This window comes from Dendrobium catenatum, unplaced genomic scaffold, assembly GCF_001605985.2.
Source record: "Dendrobium catenatum unplaced genomic scaffold, ASM160598v2 fragScaff_scaffold_450, whole genome shotgun sequence".
NCBI lineage: Eukaryota > Viridiplantae > Streptophyta > Magnoliopsida > Asparagales > Orchidaceae > Dendrobium > Dendrobium catenatum.
The window spans coordinates 149,504-164,836 of NW_021318912.1; the positions used below are offsets into that span (position 1 = coordinate 149,504).

At 34.1% G+C, this 15,333-nt stretch overlaps 1 protein-coding gene across 1 annotated transcript in view; it reads left to right on the forward strand.

The window, feature by feature from the left end:
* Nucleotides 1-10,679: 10,679 nt before the first annotated feature.
* Nucleotides 10,680-15,333, forward strand: part of LOC110093528 (actin-related protein 3) — a 31,703-nt gene continuing 27,049 nt past the window's right edge. Inside the window, exon 1 of the mRNA XM_020818433.2 lies at nt 10,680-11,018. Within this exon, the coding sequence (XP_020674092.1) occupies nt 10,972-11,018 (47 nt within the window). The 5' untranslated portion in view covers nt 10,680-10,971. The remainder of the gene's footprint in view (nt 11,019-15,333) is intronic.

Below are 15,333 nucleotides of genomic sequence, written 5' to 3' on the forward strand. Positions count from 1 at the left end.
TTAAATTTGAGTTTAAGTATTAATGATTTGAAATTAATTTTAAGGTTGATTTTAATTGTTGGTTGGATACCACCTTGTTGCTTATTGAGACCGTGAATTTAATTTCACATTCCTTGCGGCTAAGTTAATAGCCTCGTAGGTTTGGGTTACTAGTGGTACCCAGTATGATTAAGTGTTTTGATTTGGTTAAAGTTTGAAGGTTAATAAATTTTAATTAATGTTGTTCGATTACTGGTTTTAAGATTAAATGGAGTTTTAAAGTGATTTTTTGAGTTTTATGAATTTTCTGGATTAGAGAGAAGCATAATAATAAGTTAAGTGTGGCAGAGATGAGGATGCTTAGATGGATGAGTGGCTTTACCCTTAGAGATAGGATACGAAATGAGCATATACGTGAAAAGGTTGGAGTAGCTCCAGTAGAAGATAAGATTAGAGAGAGTCGCCTTAGATGGTTTGGTCACATAAAAAGGCGGCCTTCCGACGACTCAGTTAAGAGAGTAGAGGTATTAGATTTGACTTGTGTTAAGAAAGGTAGGGGTAGACCTAAAAAGACTTGGTTAGAAAATATTAGGAATGACCTTTCTTTATTAGATTTAAACGAGAATTTGGCTTTTAATAGGACACAATGGAGAAAAAGGATTCATGTAGCCGACCCCACGTAGTGGGATAAAGGCTTGATGTTGTTGTTGTTGTTGTTGTATGAATTTTCTGGATTATTTTAATCATTTAATTAAGGGGTCAAAAGTTGAATTTTTGATTAAGAGTGTTTTCAATGAAATTAATATTTTATTAAAATACTAGACCTTAATACGATCAATTAAACTATAAGTACATTCAAATTGGATTTTTCTGGTTTTTATTATAAAGGTTTGAAGTTTTGAACTAATTTGTCCTTAGGTTGACCGTTTTGTTAACTTTTTTACTTTGATTGATTTTTTAATGTTTGAAAATTTTAATAAATACTACTATTAATTTTGAGTTGAATTCCACTAAGTTTGACTGATTTGGATTTTTCTTGAATTAGTTATGAATTTTCAATGTTCTTGTATTTATTGAATTTTCAAAATTATTTAATTAGAAGGGTTTTCTTGATTTGAGTCCAAATGAACTCCCAACTTGTTGAAATCAACTTCAAAGGTCAGGAATGACCTAAGGAGAGATTCTCAAGTATTTGGGAATTTTTTAGAAATTTTATCTATTTTTAATTAGTTAAATTAATTAAATATTAAATTCACTTGAAATTAAATTAAGTCCAGATTTATTGTTAACACAAATTGGTTTTATTTTTCATTAATTAAGGGTTCAATTCAGGTCAGTTTAAGGTATTATTTGTATTTTCTAGATTTGAATTTGATTTATTATAATTTTTGGAAGTTTTAAAGTCCTTAATGAGGCTGATTTTTGATTTGTTTGATTTTCTAACTTAATGAATTCCAAATTCAGTAAAATTTGAATCTATGGTTCAAAATGTCCCTATGTTTACTGTGTTCAAGTTTCACCCTTATTGGGTGTGTGTAAATTGCCCTAGAAATTTTCTAAGTTTTCTACTGTTCAAATTGGCTTGATATTTGATGTGTCTAATCCTGACATACATCCAATCATACCACATAAATATCACAACAAAATGCAGAAAACCTATGGAGTTATAAATTTTCAAAGTTTAGGGTCCAAAATGGATCCTTTACCTTCAAAATTCACATCACAGAAATATATTGAGTATTCGAACCTGGAAAAATCCCTAAACATGCCTAAGATACCCAATAATCTTTCATCAAAATTTGGACTCCAGTTGATCACTCGATTGTGAGAAAATTATAAAAAAAGAAATTCAAACAAACTCAAATATCTTATAATATAGAAATCAAATCAACTTTATTTTAATTTGGTTAAAGTTTGAATGTTAATAAATTTTAATTAAGGTTGTTTGATTACTGGTTTTAAGATTAAATGGAGTTTTAAAGTGATTTTTTTTTGTTTTATGAATTTCTGGATTATTTTAATCATTTAATTAAGGGGTAAAAAGTTGACTTTTTGATTAAGAGTGTTTTCTAGGAAATTAATATTTTATTAAAATACTATACCTTAATACGATCAGATAGACTGTAAGTTCGCTGAAATTGGATTTTTCTGAATTTTATTATGAAGATTTGAAGTTTTGAACTAATTTTGACTTAGGTTGACCATTTTGTTGACTTTATGACTTTGATTGGTTTTTGAAGGTTTGAAATTTTTAATTAATACTAAACTTAATTTTGAGTTGAATTCCACTGAGTTTGACTGATTTGGATTTTTCTTGAATTAGTTATGAATTTTTAAAGTTTTTGTATTTATTGAATTTTCAAAATTGTTTAATTAGAAGGGTTTTCTTGATTTGAGCCCAAATGAACTCCTAACTTCTTGAAATCAACTCCAAAGGTCAGGACTGACCTAAGGAGAGATATATCACAGCAATAACATAGTAAAGGCTTGATATTTGGTGTGTCTAACCCTGACATACATCCAATCATACCACAGAAATATCACAGAAAAATGCAGAAAACCTATGGAGTTATAAATTTTCAAAGTCAAAATGGATCCTTTACCTTCAAAATTCACATCACAAAAATATATTGGGTATTTGAACCTGGAAAAATCATTAAACATGCCTAAGATACCAATAATCTTCCACCAAAATTTGCACTCCAATTGATCACTGGATTGTGAGAAAATTATAAAAAAAGAAATTCAAACAAACTCAAATATTTCACAATACATAAATCAAATCAACTTTATTTTAATTTTAATAAATACTACATTAAATTATCTTTTTAACGAGCCCAAGAACATCCAATTTGGTGGAAAATTCGATTTTCTATGAATTTTAAAAGAACTAGGCATTTTTCTGAATTTTTTAAATCCCATTTTGGTCAAACCGACCGCTGAAATGGCGGCGGCGAATGACAGCGCAACTTGTGGCACAGCGAGACCCTCCACTTAATTGAGTCAGCGGTCAATCATGATGGCTGATCCAGCCACGGGACGAAGCGACGTGGCCATTTTTGGGCCGTCCGATCGCGTTCAACGGCTCTGGTTGAACCAGAGCTAGAGAACTTCAAATGTTCATATCTTTCAAAATACTCAATGAAATTGCATAAAATTTGAAATGTAACTAGAGGACAACATGATCTAATAATGTCTGGAGTTTAGATGCTCCATACATTGTAAATTTTCTACGGTTTCAAATTAAAATTTAAAATTAAAATGAGTATAACTTACAATCCAACTATCGGATATTTGACTTCTTGGGCTTGTTGGAAATCTGCTAATATCCTCTTCAACTTTGTAGAAGACTTCAGGTGCTGGATCTGACTGAATTTGAAGTTATTCTTGAATTTCCGGATTCTCTCTCTAAACTATCTCTCTTCACCAATGAGTGTTTGGAGGCCAAGATTTGGCGGGGAAAGGCTTGGAAAAGCAAGGGAATGACTTGGAGAAGGGTTTTGGAGAGTTTTTGGGGCTGGAATGGATTTTGGATCAGAGGGCTTAAGTGTGAGAGATGGCTTAAAGTTAATTTGCATGTCATTAGGATATTTTCCCTATTCAAGCTATCCTGATGCATTTGAAAGGCTGAGATTGACTGCACGCGCTCCTAGATGATTACCAAGCGTCCATGGAGTTGGTGGGAGCAGGGATTCAAATGGACAAAAGGACATGATGTGTAAAACCTCTTATTTTTGCCCTTTGGAACACATGGTTTGATCAAGAGCCATTGGATCTAGATCTAAGGGCTGGGAGGAGCTCTAAGGAGGTTCTGGAGAATGTTTTAACAGCTAGAAAAGATTAAGGGGGAGTGGATTAAGCTTAAGAGGTCATTTGACCATCTTTGACCATACATGTTGCCTAAAATTGACTGTTTTACCAGTCAAAGTCTAGGTGGACTGATGAGGTGGCATGAAGAGTATGTCATTGGTGCTGGAGTGATGGATTTAAGGCTTAAAGGTTGATGTCTGGGTATATGAAATCATATAAGTGAGAGTATGACCAACTAATGTAGGGTTGACTTGGTCAATTTTAACTAGATTTGATTGGCCAAGATTTAAGGCATGATTAGACCATGTTTTGAAGTTTATTTGACGTTTGAAAGGGGTCAAATGGGTTGAATAAGTTAAAATAATCTATTTAAACATTAAAGGGTATTTAGGTCAACGTAGGTTGACTTGGTCAACCAGGTTGGCCCAGGACCTGAATTTGGACTCAACAAGTTTATTTTGATGTTTTGAGTCTGTTGGAGGTGGTCCTAAGGTCTGGGGAAGTCAAATCAGTCAAAATGCCTATTTTGACCCTTAAGGGCTTGGTTAGTCAACCTAGGTTGACTTGGTCAACTAGGTTGACCCATGGTCAGGGATTGGGTCCAACATATTTCTAATGGTGACTAGGATGTATTGGAAGATGTCTTGGGGTTTAATTTGAAAAGAGCATGTTGAAGCCTATGAAAAACTCCAAAATTGCCCTTATGGGGCATTTTGGTGATTTTGACCCCTGGTCAACTGGGGGTCAAAGTGAGTCCACCAAAATGAATTTTGATGTTCAATGGGTCATAATCAAGGGTCTAGAAGTGATTAGAGGCTTTGGAGAAATCTCTAAGGTCAGAATCTACTGGGTGATAGGTCCAGTGGCATAGGCTGTAAATATTTGAAGGTTTTACATCCATTGAATTTTGGTATAGATTCTGGGGTTAGAGACCTCAGAATGGGCTCAAATTTGGAGGGTTGCCTCCATAGACATGTCTTATCACTTTGCAAGTGATAGACTCTGAATCAGAGGTCATTTGGCTGGGTTTTGAAGTATTTAAAAATTCACTAAAAAAGGCCTTTAGGACAGGGCCTTTGGACTTAGGATTTGAGTCTGGATTCTTGGATTTGATCTGGATTTTGAGTTTGGAATAGTGATATTGAATTATCCAAGTCATTTATAATCATTTAGGTGATCATAAATGATTGGATAGATTTAGAGTTAGATCAAAGATAAAATCAAGGTCTGGATTGAGATTTGGATTCTTAACTGGATTGGATTAAAGTTTGGATGGGTTTGAAGCTTGAATAGATTTGAATTTGTATTGAATGAAGTTTAGATTGGTTTAAGATTTGAATTAATCAACTGTCTGGATTGATTTAAATCTAGATTGATCCTAGAATTTGGAGGGATTCTTAGATCTAAATTCTAGAAGAGTTCTAGGATCTGGATAGATCTTAAAGCCTGGAGTCTAGAAAAATCTTAGGAATTAGAATATATCCTTAAGGTCTGCATTCTAGAAGGATCATAGGATCTAGGATAGATCCTAAGGTTTGGATTGGTCTGGGGGTTAAATCAATAGAGAGTCAGGATTGATCTGGGGTCTGGGTTGGTCCCTAGTGACCTCTTACAAAAATGAGGTCAACAAGACTGTGACGTTGATGAAAATTTTATTCATCCAAAGTCATATCAGTGCAGAGTAGGAGAGCAAATTGAAGAAAGTAATGTGTTAGATGCCGAAGTAGAGTTTGGTGATGACGATGGGGTGAATAAAATGATTGAACTTAGAGAGAAAATTACATTTGAACTATGTAATTAGAACATGTATAATGAATATGCAAATTATTTTTTTGTAAATATGAATTGCCAAATATTTTAATACAAAAATCTGAAATATTTATTTATATGTTTTTGTAAGAGGAATCAAATTCAGTTATCATTCTGAGAAGGAGATGATGACATGGTTGTTTATGATTTAGTTAGGAAAGTATGTGTAATGCTATTTGTTTATACCTTTGACAAGCAATGGTTGAAATTTTATTTATGTAATATTTTAGAACAGTTTTATGTGTAAATTTCAGAATTTGTAATCATTTTGTCTTTATCATGAAGCCCATGCTGTTTGGTTAACTTGCACTGATGCCTATGACTCTCAAGTATGAGACTATGAATGATGAATTTTGAAGCATCCAGTGGTCCATGGTCATATAAAATTGTTATGAATATATGCAAGGTTCCATGGTCTATCTCTTCAGAGTCTAATGTAGTTCAATTGTAGCTAGTATTTAAAAAAAATTTGTTTATGTCTGATGTATTTAAAAAGTAATGAGCTAACTATGAAGTAGCCCATGTACCGGTTATGATGTTTCAAATAAGTTTTGGCTTGCTTATCGTATCCTGGTTATTAAAAGTGATGTAACTCATGTGGAATTACTTCACTTTTAATAACCATGATATGATAAACGATTCATTAATATACGTCAAATAAAAGTAGGAAGGTCAATAAATATTTCTTCCTACAAAATTTGAAAATAATGTAGATATTTCAATTGGTTTGACAATGATCAGTATATTGACCTTCCGACTTTTATTTGACGTATATTAATGAATCGTTCAACATTTTCATCAAATCAGATAATCTGCCACTGCTTTATTAAAAAAATACAGAACAATGCAACACTTTTTTTTTAGAATACATACACATTTAAATAGGTGCCGCATCAAGCCATCAGCTACGTAGGATTCCATTCAGATTTGTGTTCGATTCTTTGTATTTTCTCAAGCTCAAAAATAAGTTTGAAATAATATTTCTATTACGAAAATAATTTATTTGATAAGAAAATAATTAATTTTCCAACATAAAAATAAATTTTTTTATTGAAGGTGAGTTTTTTTTATAGAAGAATTAATAACGAAATATTGTAACTATAATAATAAATTAATATGATTTAAATTTTATCACATTTGTGATAAAAACTATGTTGTATGTTAAGAAATTATGAGTTACTAATGAAAACTTTTGATATTATAAATTAGTAGATAATTAAATTTTTCTTAGAAAGTTATATATATATAGAAAAAGAATATTCACTAAGCTCCAAAGTCGTCCATGTTTACGAATAAAAAGAACCTAAATCAAATCCATTCGCCTGATAATCAATAAAGATTAAAGTACAGAAGAGAAGGCAATAATGACGAAACCAAATAAGAGTTTAAGATATTATGGTGAATGAAAAATTTAAAGATACTTTGAAAACAACAATAAATAAAAGAATAAATCGGAGAAAAACCTCTTGATTTAGAATCTCCTAGTCAAACTCAATATGGAAGAAAACTAAAATAGCTATAACAACATGATAAGCAAGCGAGTAGTAAGCTAACACTATAATAATTAGTCTCAATCATATTTGACATGTTTCAGGAAACCAATCTTATATCATATAGCACAAGTGAGGTGACTTTCATGTAAGAAGTCGTTACTTCATTCCCATCGGCGTATCATATCATATCATATCAGCCAGTCTCCTCATATCTCCCTTTTCATATCACTTAGGATTATACTAAAAATCTTATTTAAAGGAAAGCTCGTCGGCCTACCCTCATGTACAAAGATAAGATATCATTCCCTAATATGAATTAGTCAATTATTTCCAAACAATTTTTTTTTCTTTCATACACATTTCACATCATACATATTATCATATTATTATACTCATTGGTATTCCTATAATATACTAAAATGCATGTTTAATTAAATAAGAAATGAAAGTATGTATATCATGTAATTCATGTTCAAAAGTAATATACTAAGTCATAATCATTCTTTATTCAATATTACACCACTCATTTAAATTAAAAATTCATATAAGAAAGGTTACCACTTAAAATTTCAATATAAACAAGTTAAAATGCTTAGAATAATGATATCTACGACATATAAAAAAATTACACGGTGGAAAGTCACTAAAATAAGATACACCACATTTCTATCAATTTTAAGAGGAAGGAAAACAAGCAAATCACAAAATCATTAAAAATAAAGGAATGATTAAGGTTGCCTACCATGATTACAACACTTTTCCCAGCCAGAGTGATGAAAATATTAGCCCGAACTGCATTTTCTCTCATCTTTTCTCATTCTCTCTCTTCTTTACTCTCCTTTTAGTTCTCTTTTCTTTCTTCTCTCACTTGTCTAACAGGCTAAGTAAGGAAATTGGGTGGAATGGGGTGGCTTGGGGATTTTTATTAATGGTTTTAGATATGTTATTAAAAAAACCTTTCGAATTTAGTGCCACAATGCTCCAGACTCATTGTCGCAGTGCTTCTTTAAGTTTTAGAAAACTGGAGAGCTTGACCCCATTGCGTTGTCCACCTAGCGTCATGGTGCTCAACCAATCAAATTTCATAATTAGGGAAAAGTATTTTGAGGTTATTACATGTAGAAGGCTGCATACAATGAGGGCATTATGAAATCCTGAAGGAATTAAGAAAGAGGCAACCAAAAATAGCACATCGTATGTTCCGTCACTCTTCTTGCCAAAATTCAACCACAACTTCCTCTTACTCTTATTTTCTTCGATGGAGGAAATTCTATACTTATAGGAGGGTGTGGGATGGCAATAAGCTCCTTTCCAAGAAGATCTTGTTAGGTCTTCCTCACTTCTTGCAATATTCGTCACACCTTCCTCTTTATTGTTAGGATCTTTTTTGAGACTTTTGAGCGAATTAAATGCAAACTCACAAATACATCACATATGCAACTTTAAATTCAAAATTTCTTAGTTAATATCTAAACTCCCAAAACTATATTAAATCAAATGTTATATAATATCAAATTAAAACGATCTTATAAATAATCTAAGAAGCATTTACATCATGTTGCTCTACGTAGTTTGTTTTAGTTAGTCAGTTGAAAGCTTTAACTATCAATTAAGGGTGCGTTTGGGACGGCAGTACTGCTGCTTCACTTTATAAAAAGTTATTAAATCATTGTTTGGGACATTGCGGCAGAATCACGACAGAAAAAAATCGCGGCTCGTAGTTGCTTCCCGCGACCATTCGCTATCTACCGCGGTCCACTGCTTTCGTCAGAAAAATGACGTAAATCCCACTGCAAATATTCGCTATCGTGGTTGTCGCGCTGCTCTTTGCTTTTCCGCTATCCATCAGAAAAAATGCACCGCGAGAGTAGAAGAGTGTTCCGAGCTTTTAACTCCTATAGTTATTCTCTATCTACCCTTTGGTTTTCTTCCATAACGAAGCTTGATCAGGGATCAACGGAGCCGTTGCGGCTCGCCGCCAGTTCACTCCTTCTCCGCACTCTTCTTCCACTTCTTCTCGTTACCTCCATTGATCCACAGTACACAACTTCATCTTCTTCCTATGGCCTTGAGATCATTCAAAGCCACGACGATGTTCCCCTTCCGCCGCCGACCCAAACACTCCCTATCGTCACTCTCCATCCCCTCTCATTTCATATGCCCTATCTCACTCGATCTTATGCAAGACCCCGTCACTCTTCCCTCCGGCATCACTTATGACCGCCGCACCATCGAACTCTGGCTCTCCTCCGGCCACCGCACTTGCCCTGTCACCCTCCTTTCTGCCGAGTTTGACGACCAACTCCTCATCCCCCAACCACTCCATCCGGCGCATGATCCAAGACTGGTGTGTTGCCAACTACTCCCATGGCGTCGAGCGCATCCCTACGCCAAAGACCCCTATCACGTCCCTCCAGGTCTCCGACACGCTTGCGGAGATTTTCGCTGCTTGCCGGAGCGGCGACCGCCTCCTCTGCGCCGAACTAATAGCATTGCTGAAGAAAAGCGCTGAAGAAAGCGAAAGAAACCTTTGAGGATTTGGCAGATAAGGAATACCCTTTCACATTCATGCTGGCTAGCGCGGCGTATTTGGTCACCTTGCTTGCCGACTGCATCATCGCGGGCGTTGTTGCAAGGGGAAGAAGCGTTCAGGATGTTGAAGGAGGTGAGATTTACTGTTTCTTTTTTGCTTTGTCTATATTTAGTTTCTGTTTGGCTTAAAGAAATTTAAAGATAGGAAATGATAAAGAAATCGAATAAAACTACTTTTCAACCACTTGTTTGTTTGAGAAGAAATTGGGAGATTTTTTTTTTTTTGTTTGGTTTGAAGGAATAACTAAGAAAGTGAAGAATCTACAGAAACTGATAGATGTTCTTCTCGCCTCTATTTGATTTAAATTGTTTATTGGGTTTAACCACAGAGAGAGACAGTCAGAAATATGCTCGCTTTCTGATTTTCTGTCAAAATTAATCAGTTTCTTATGAATTACAACCAAAACAAACATCAAGATGCGATTTTGAATTAAAAACTATTTCCTTTTTCACCTAATTAGTTCTCATGCAGTTGCAGCACAACAGCTCTACAGTTATACTATCCAAACAAAATATAATGATTTCTATAAATCAACTTCAGAAAGCAACTTTCTATACAGCAATTTCACAACCTATTTTACCGGCAGCTGTAGTCGTCCCAAACGCACCCTAAGAGGTTTTAGATTCGAATATTATATATATGAAGTATGTGAATTTGACTTAACTCATCAAAATAAAAAAATGTAGCTCTCTTTTATTAGAAATTTATGTGTATAATTCAAATTTGAGAGATTATTATGAGGTCATTGAACTGTCCGGAGACGAATCAAGATATGTCGCATCGCCTAATAATATCTCATCTTTTATGGGTATTATTTTTCTTCATCAATTCAAATCATTTGTCTCTTTTACGCTTTGGGCAGATGGAACGGCAATGAATGACGATATCTAATGCCATTCAGGGTCGGATTTCGCACTTCCGCTATAAAGCCTATAATTCTAAAAGGAAAACATAGGCGTGATCAAAATATAATAAAATAATCGCCAGCTACCAATAATCGGGATCTGCTGCGGCCGCAGGTCGGACGCCAGAAGGTTGCGGCGAGGTGGATGGAATCGGCTCTTGCTCGTTGAGCTGCTGCTTTCCCTTGCGATCCACGCCGATTCATTCACCGACATCTCCAACCTCCGGTCCAAGTCGCCGACTTCACCAGCACGACTTCGGCGCCAGACCGCGCGCTTGCGCGTTCGCCCGACACTGATCGCTTCCTCACTACGATGTGCGGATGCCCTAGAAGAAGGTCTCTCTCGGATCTCACTGGCAGATCCACATCCCTCTTATTACACAATGGACGCCGCTTCTCGACCCGCTGTGGTCATCGACAACGGAACCGGGTATGCAGCTGCTTTCTGTTTCTCGACTAGTTTGGATTTGTTTCGTGTTTTGCGGGGGCTGGGGATTGGAGTGTACGAATTTCCTAGATCCGGAATTCCGGGGGGAATTGTTCTTCGGTTGTGCTGTCTTCAGGTTTGGGGAGTGTTAGGCTGACTCTGGTTTTAGTAATGCGAGTTAAATCTCTAATGTTCGATGCCAGTGAGTTCCTTTTGCTTGTTTTCAAGGCGCAAAGAGTATGCTTGATTGCTGCTTGTTGAACAGTTATGTTAAAATGGAGCGAGAACTATACTGCAGCACTCCTTTCTTTTTTAATTTTGAATACGCTTCACGCATGCAAAGATGCTTTGTTTAGTGTTTGTTTCGGTTTTTCCAGGGTTCATTTCAGTATTTTGGGCATAAGTTTTATGGTTTGTTGATCTAATATTGTTCTCAACCATTTTCATGTATTATTTGGTTCGACTGCGATGATTCGCATAGAAGAAAATGGATATAGATCGCCATATAACATTTAGTGTTAAAAAAATTTTCTGTTAAAATGGACTGGTGCTTGAGGAGTTATATGTGATAAGAGGATATGATTGGAGATTTAAAACTAAAATTTATAAAACTTCAATTAGGTTGGTCTTGTTATATGAATCCGCATTTTAAGGCAATAAAAGAGACTTTGATAAGTTGAATGCTGTGAAAATGATATTATTAAAATGTATGTATTGCAAAATCATAATTCGTAAATTAAGGAGTGATTAAATTAGATGAAAGGCTGTAGTGACATCCATTTAATATAAGGTAGTTGAAAATAAACTTAGGTGATTTAGATATATAAAACAATTGATTTAAAATGCATACCTTAGATTAGTTGATAAATGAGAGGATTATGAAGAAAAAAAAGGTAGCCTTTTGTAACATGAGTGAAGTTGTTTAAAATTATGTGTTTAGAGTGAGTTTAACGTCAAGCAACACTCAATAAGAAGGATTGAAAAATAAAGAATTAGAAAGCAGATTTTAAATAGTTGATATAGGGCTAATGATGATGATGCATCCATTTGTACAGGATGTTTTCATTTGGTAAAGATAATTATGAATTTTAGCTTGAACAAAGATTAAACAGTGTTGTAATTTAGTGCACAGATGGTATCATTAAGTTTGGAATTTGTAGGTAATATAGAATTGGGGAGTCTTTACTACGGTAATTTGTATGCAATATTGCATGTTCCTACTTCTTGTAATATGAATTCATGTTTCAATGCATAGAAAGGGCTCTGACATGTGATAAAATAAACTTTGGGCTAGTTTTATGGTTATAGTTACTTCTTGGATATTCATAGTAGTATAAGATGAAAATTTCAAAATAGGTGAATATAAACTTGTCGATTTATTTTTTAGGTTCCGCTGCACATTTTAGTCTAATTGGGTCGCTGTCAGGCACATTTTGAAGATAAACTATTGAGGGAAATCAAGCATTAGGCTAGATGGTAACATCAGGCTTTAGGAGTTGGGAAATAACATAGGATATGTGTTACCAAAGTTCCTGGAGTGGTATTTTTGGCTCTTATATTTGGAAAATTATTTAAAAAAGTGTTTTTTTAATATTATGTTGTTTATTAGCATGTTGATTAGACCTTCCTTCGTCTAGTTCAAAAATCTCCCGGTAGAATATATGGATATAAATTCTATCTTTTGGTTATTGAGATTTGGTGAAGCATCAAAACTCTATATGAACTTAACCATTCGAGTGTGCCATAAAGATTTGACTACCCTTTTTATTGTACCTCGGAGTTTTGAGTAGTTGATCATGCAAGTGTGCCATAAAGATTTAGTTCAAGTGAAGCACATTAAGGATGAAGACAAAAAGTTGGTTTTCGTAGAAGAGAATATTCAACACAGGTGGATGAGATATTTCGATTAACTTTTAATGAAAGTTGTGAGAATACTATTGACTTTAGTGAACTCAGCACCTTAAATGAATATAGATATTTTTATTTTTATCGTCATATTAGTAAAACTGAAGTTGAAGAGACTTAAAGAAAATGAAGTGTGGAAAGACATTATGATTTGATGATATTTTAATAGAAGTGTGAAAGTATCTAGGAGATTATGAAATTTCTTGGCCCACTAAACTTTTTAATATTATTTTGAAGACTAAAAATATGCCAAACGAGTAGAGATGGAATGTGCTTCTTTCTATTTTTAAGAATAAATGTGATGTATAAGATAAATTAAGTTAATGTGTCATATATTAAAATTATGGGAGAGAGTAATTGAGCATAGGTTACGATATGATACTAATATTTCTCAAAATTAATTTGGATTCATGTTGGATAGGTCTATTATTGAAGCTATTCATTTGTTGAGAGGTAATGGAGAAGTACAAAGAGAGTCGCGAAGATCTACATATGATATTTATTAATTTAGATAAAACATATGATAAAATTCCAAGATATGCTTAGAGAGTTCTAGAAAAGAAAGGAATTGATAATGCTTATATTCAAATAATTAAGGATATGCATGAAGTAACTATTACTTGTGTTCAAACACAAGATAGTTTGATAATATATTTTCTCATTTTATTTGGATAACATCAAGGATTAGCTTTAAGCTCATTTTTTTTTACTTTAGTGACTGCGCTATTGCAACTACGCTATAAGCCTATAACATAAGTGCTCGTGTCATTCAAATAATATAATGATTGAGAAAGTATTGTTCCCTTGGGGAATCATAAATGCTGATCTTATAAGTTAAATACCAATCGCTGAACCAATAAATTTATCTTGCCAATTCAAATTCTTAAGGAAGCAAAAAAATTATTTGAAAAAGTATTTTTTGGATTTCTACTTGATGAGAAACGTTTGAATTTATGATTGATTTCAAGAATAAGTGAGATGTAAATAGGTCAATTATTTTTTAATTGTGGACCAATTGACCACAACATGAATAATTCCTCGTCTCCGTTGAGCTCGTTGGAATTCTAGTGAACGTATGATGAATCACTAATTAATCAAAGCTTCATTATATGACACATATCTCCTTGATGATCCCAAAAATTTGAAGGTCTTATGTCTATACCTTCATGATTTATGTTCATGCTTGTCTAGTTTTTCCATTACGCCTCTGTCAAGGTCATTGATCATACTTGATTTTAAATTTATGATTGGCCGGTCCTCAACTAAATGAAGCATGAAGAACATGAAACACTTTTCTTGCATGATCAAATCATTGACTTACTTTAGATTACATGTAACACTATATCATATCATAAATTCAGAAGAACGAAACTTTGCCACTATATTCTATTTTAAAATAAGGAACAATTATAAACTTCATTGATAAATAAGATGAAAGTTCAAGAGAATAAGGTGTAAAGATAGAACTCATATCTCTTTGCAAGGATTACAAGTTTCCCCTCTACTCAATGAAAGCTCCTTTGGTTCACTTGTACACACTCTCTCATTCCTTCTCCTAATCTACTAACATAAAAGAGTACAGTATTAAAAAGCCAGCCCCCCCCTAAAAAAAAATCTATTTATACTTAAGCACAAAGTAACTTCCCTTAATGACCACAATATTGTGGCATTGTATAAGCATAGTGTTGCGGCGCTTAGGATTGAATTAGCACTGCGACGTTGATGAATCGGAGCGCCACGACACTCTGATTAATCAGAGCGACTCTTCGGTTGTAATTGCAACAATTGCCCTTGCTGCGACTTTTAAGCAATTTGGCTCTGCGACATTGTGGAACGCTAGCGCTCTGTGTTGTCATCTTCTATGGGGCGCTGATGTGCTCGAGGTACTGACACTCCGACACTCAAAGGATGCATTGCAACGCCGAGCTCTCTATCTTTGGCATGATTTTTCTCTATATGAGCACTACTATCATGCTATGCTAGTAGATCGTTCGTCGCAATGCTTAGTTCTCTATTTAGCCCTGAATTTTAATACTGAATGCTATGGCGCTGCCATGTGTGGTGCCGCACACTACAACTTTTTCCTCTAAAAATTAGCCTCTTTCTAGAGGGGTTACTGCATGAAAAAACAACTTAAGAATCATTTTCATCCACAAATTATGGTATAAGATGTAACAATTTTTTAACTTAACATTTTAGTCATGGTTGTTCTTACTAGACATTTGCGATATATCTCAGTGTATGCTTTTTGCTTATAATATTCTTCTTGTTGAGAAGATTAGAGAGGGAGTTGATGGAAAACTTGAATTATGGAGGTCAACTTTAGAGTCTAAAGCTTTTTGTCCGACTTCATCTAAAATCTAATACAGAAAGTGTAATTTTAGTAGGTGTAGATCTAATGGTGGGATTGGGA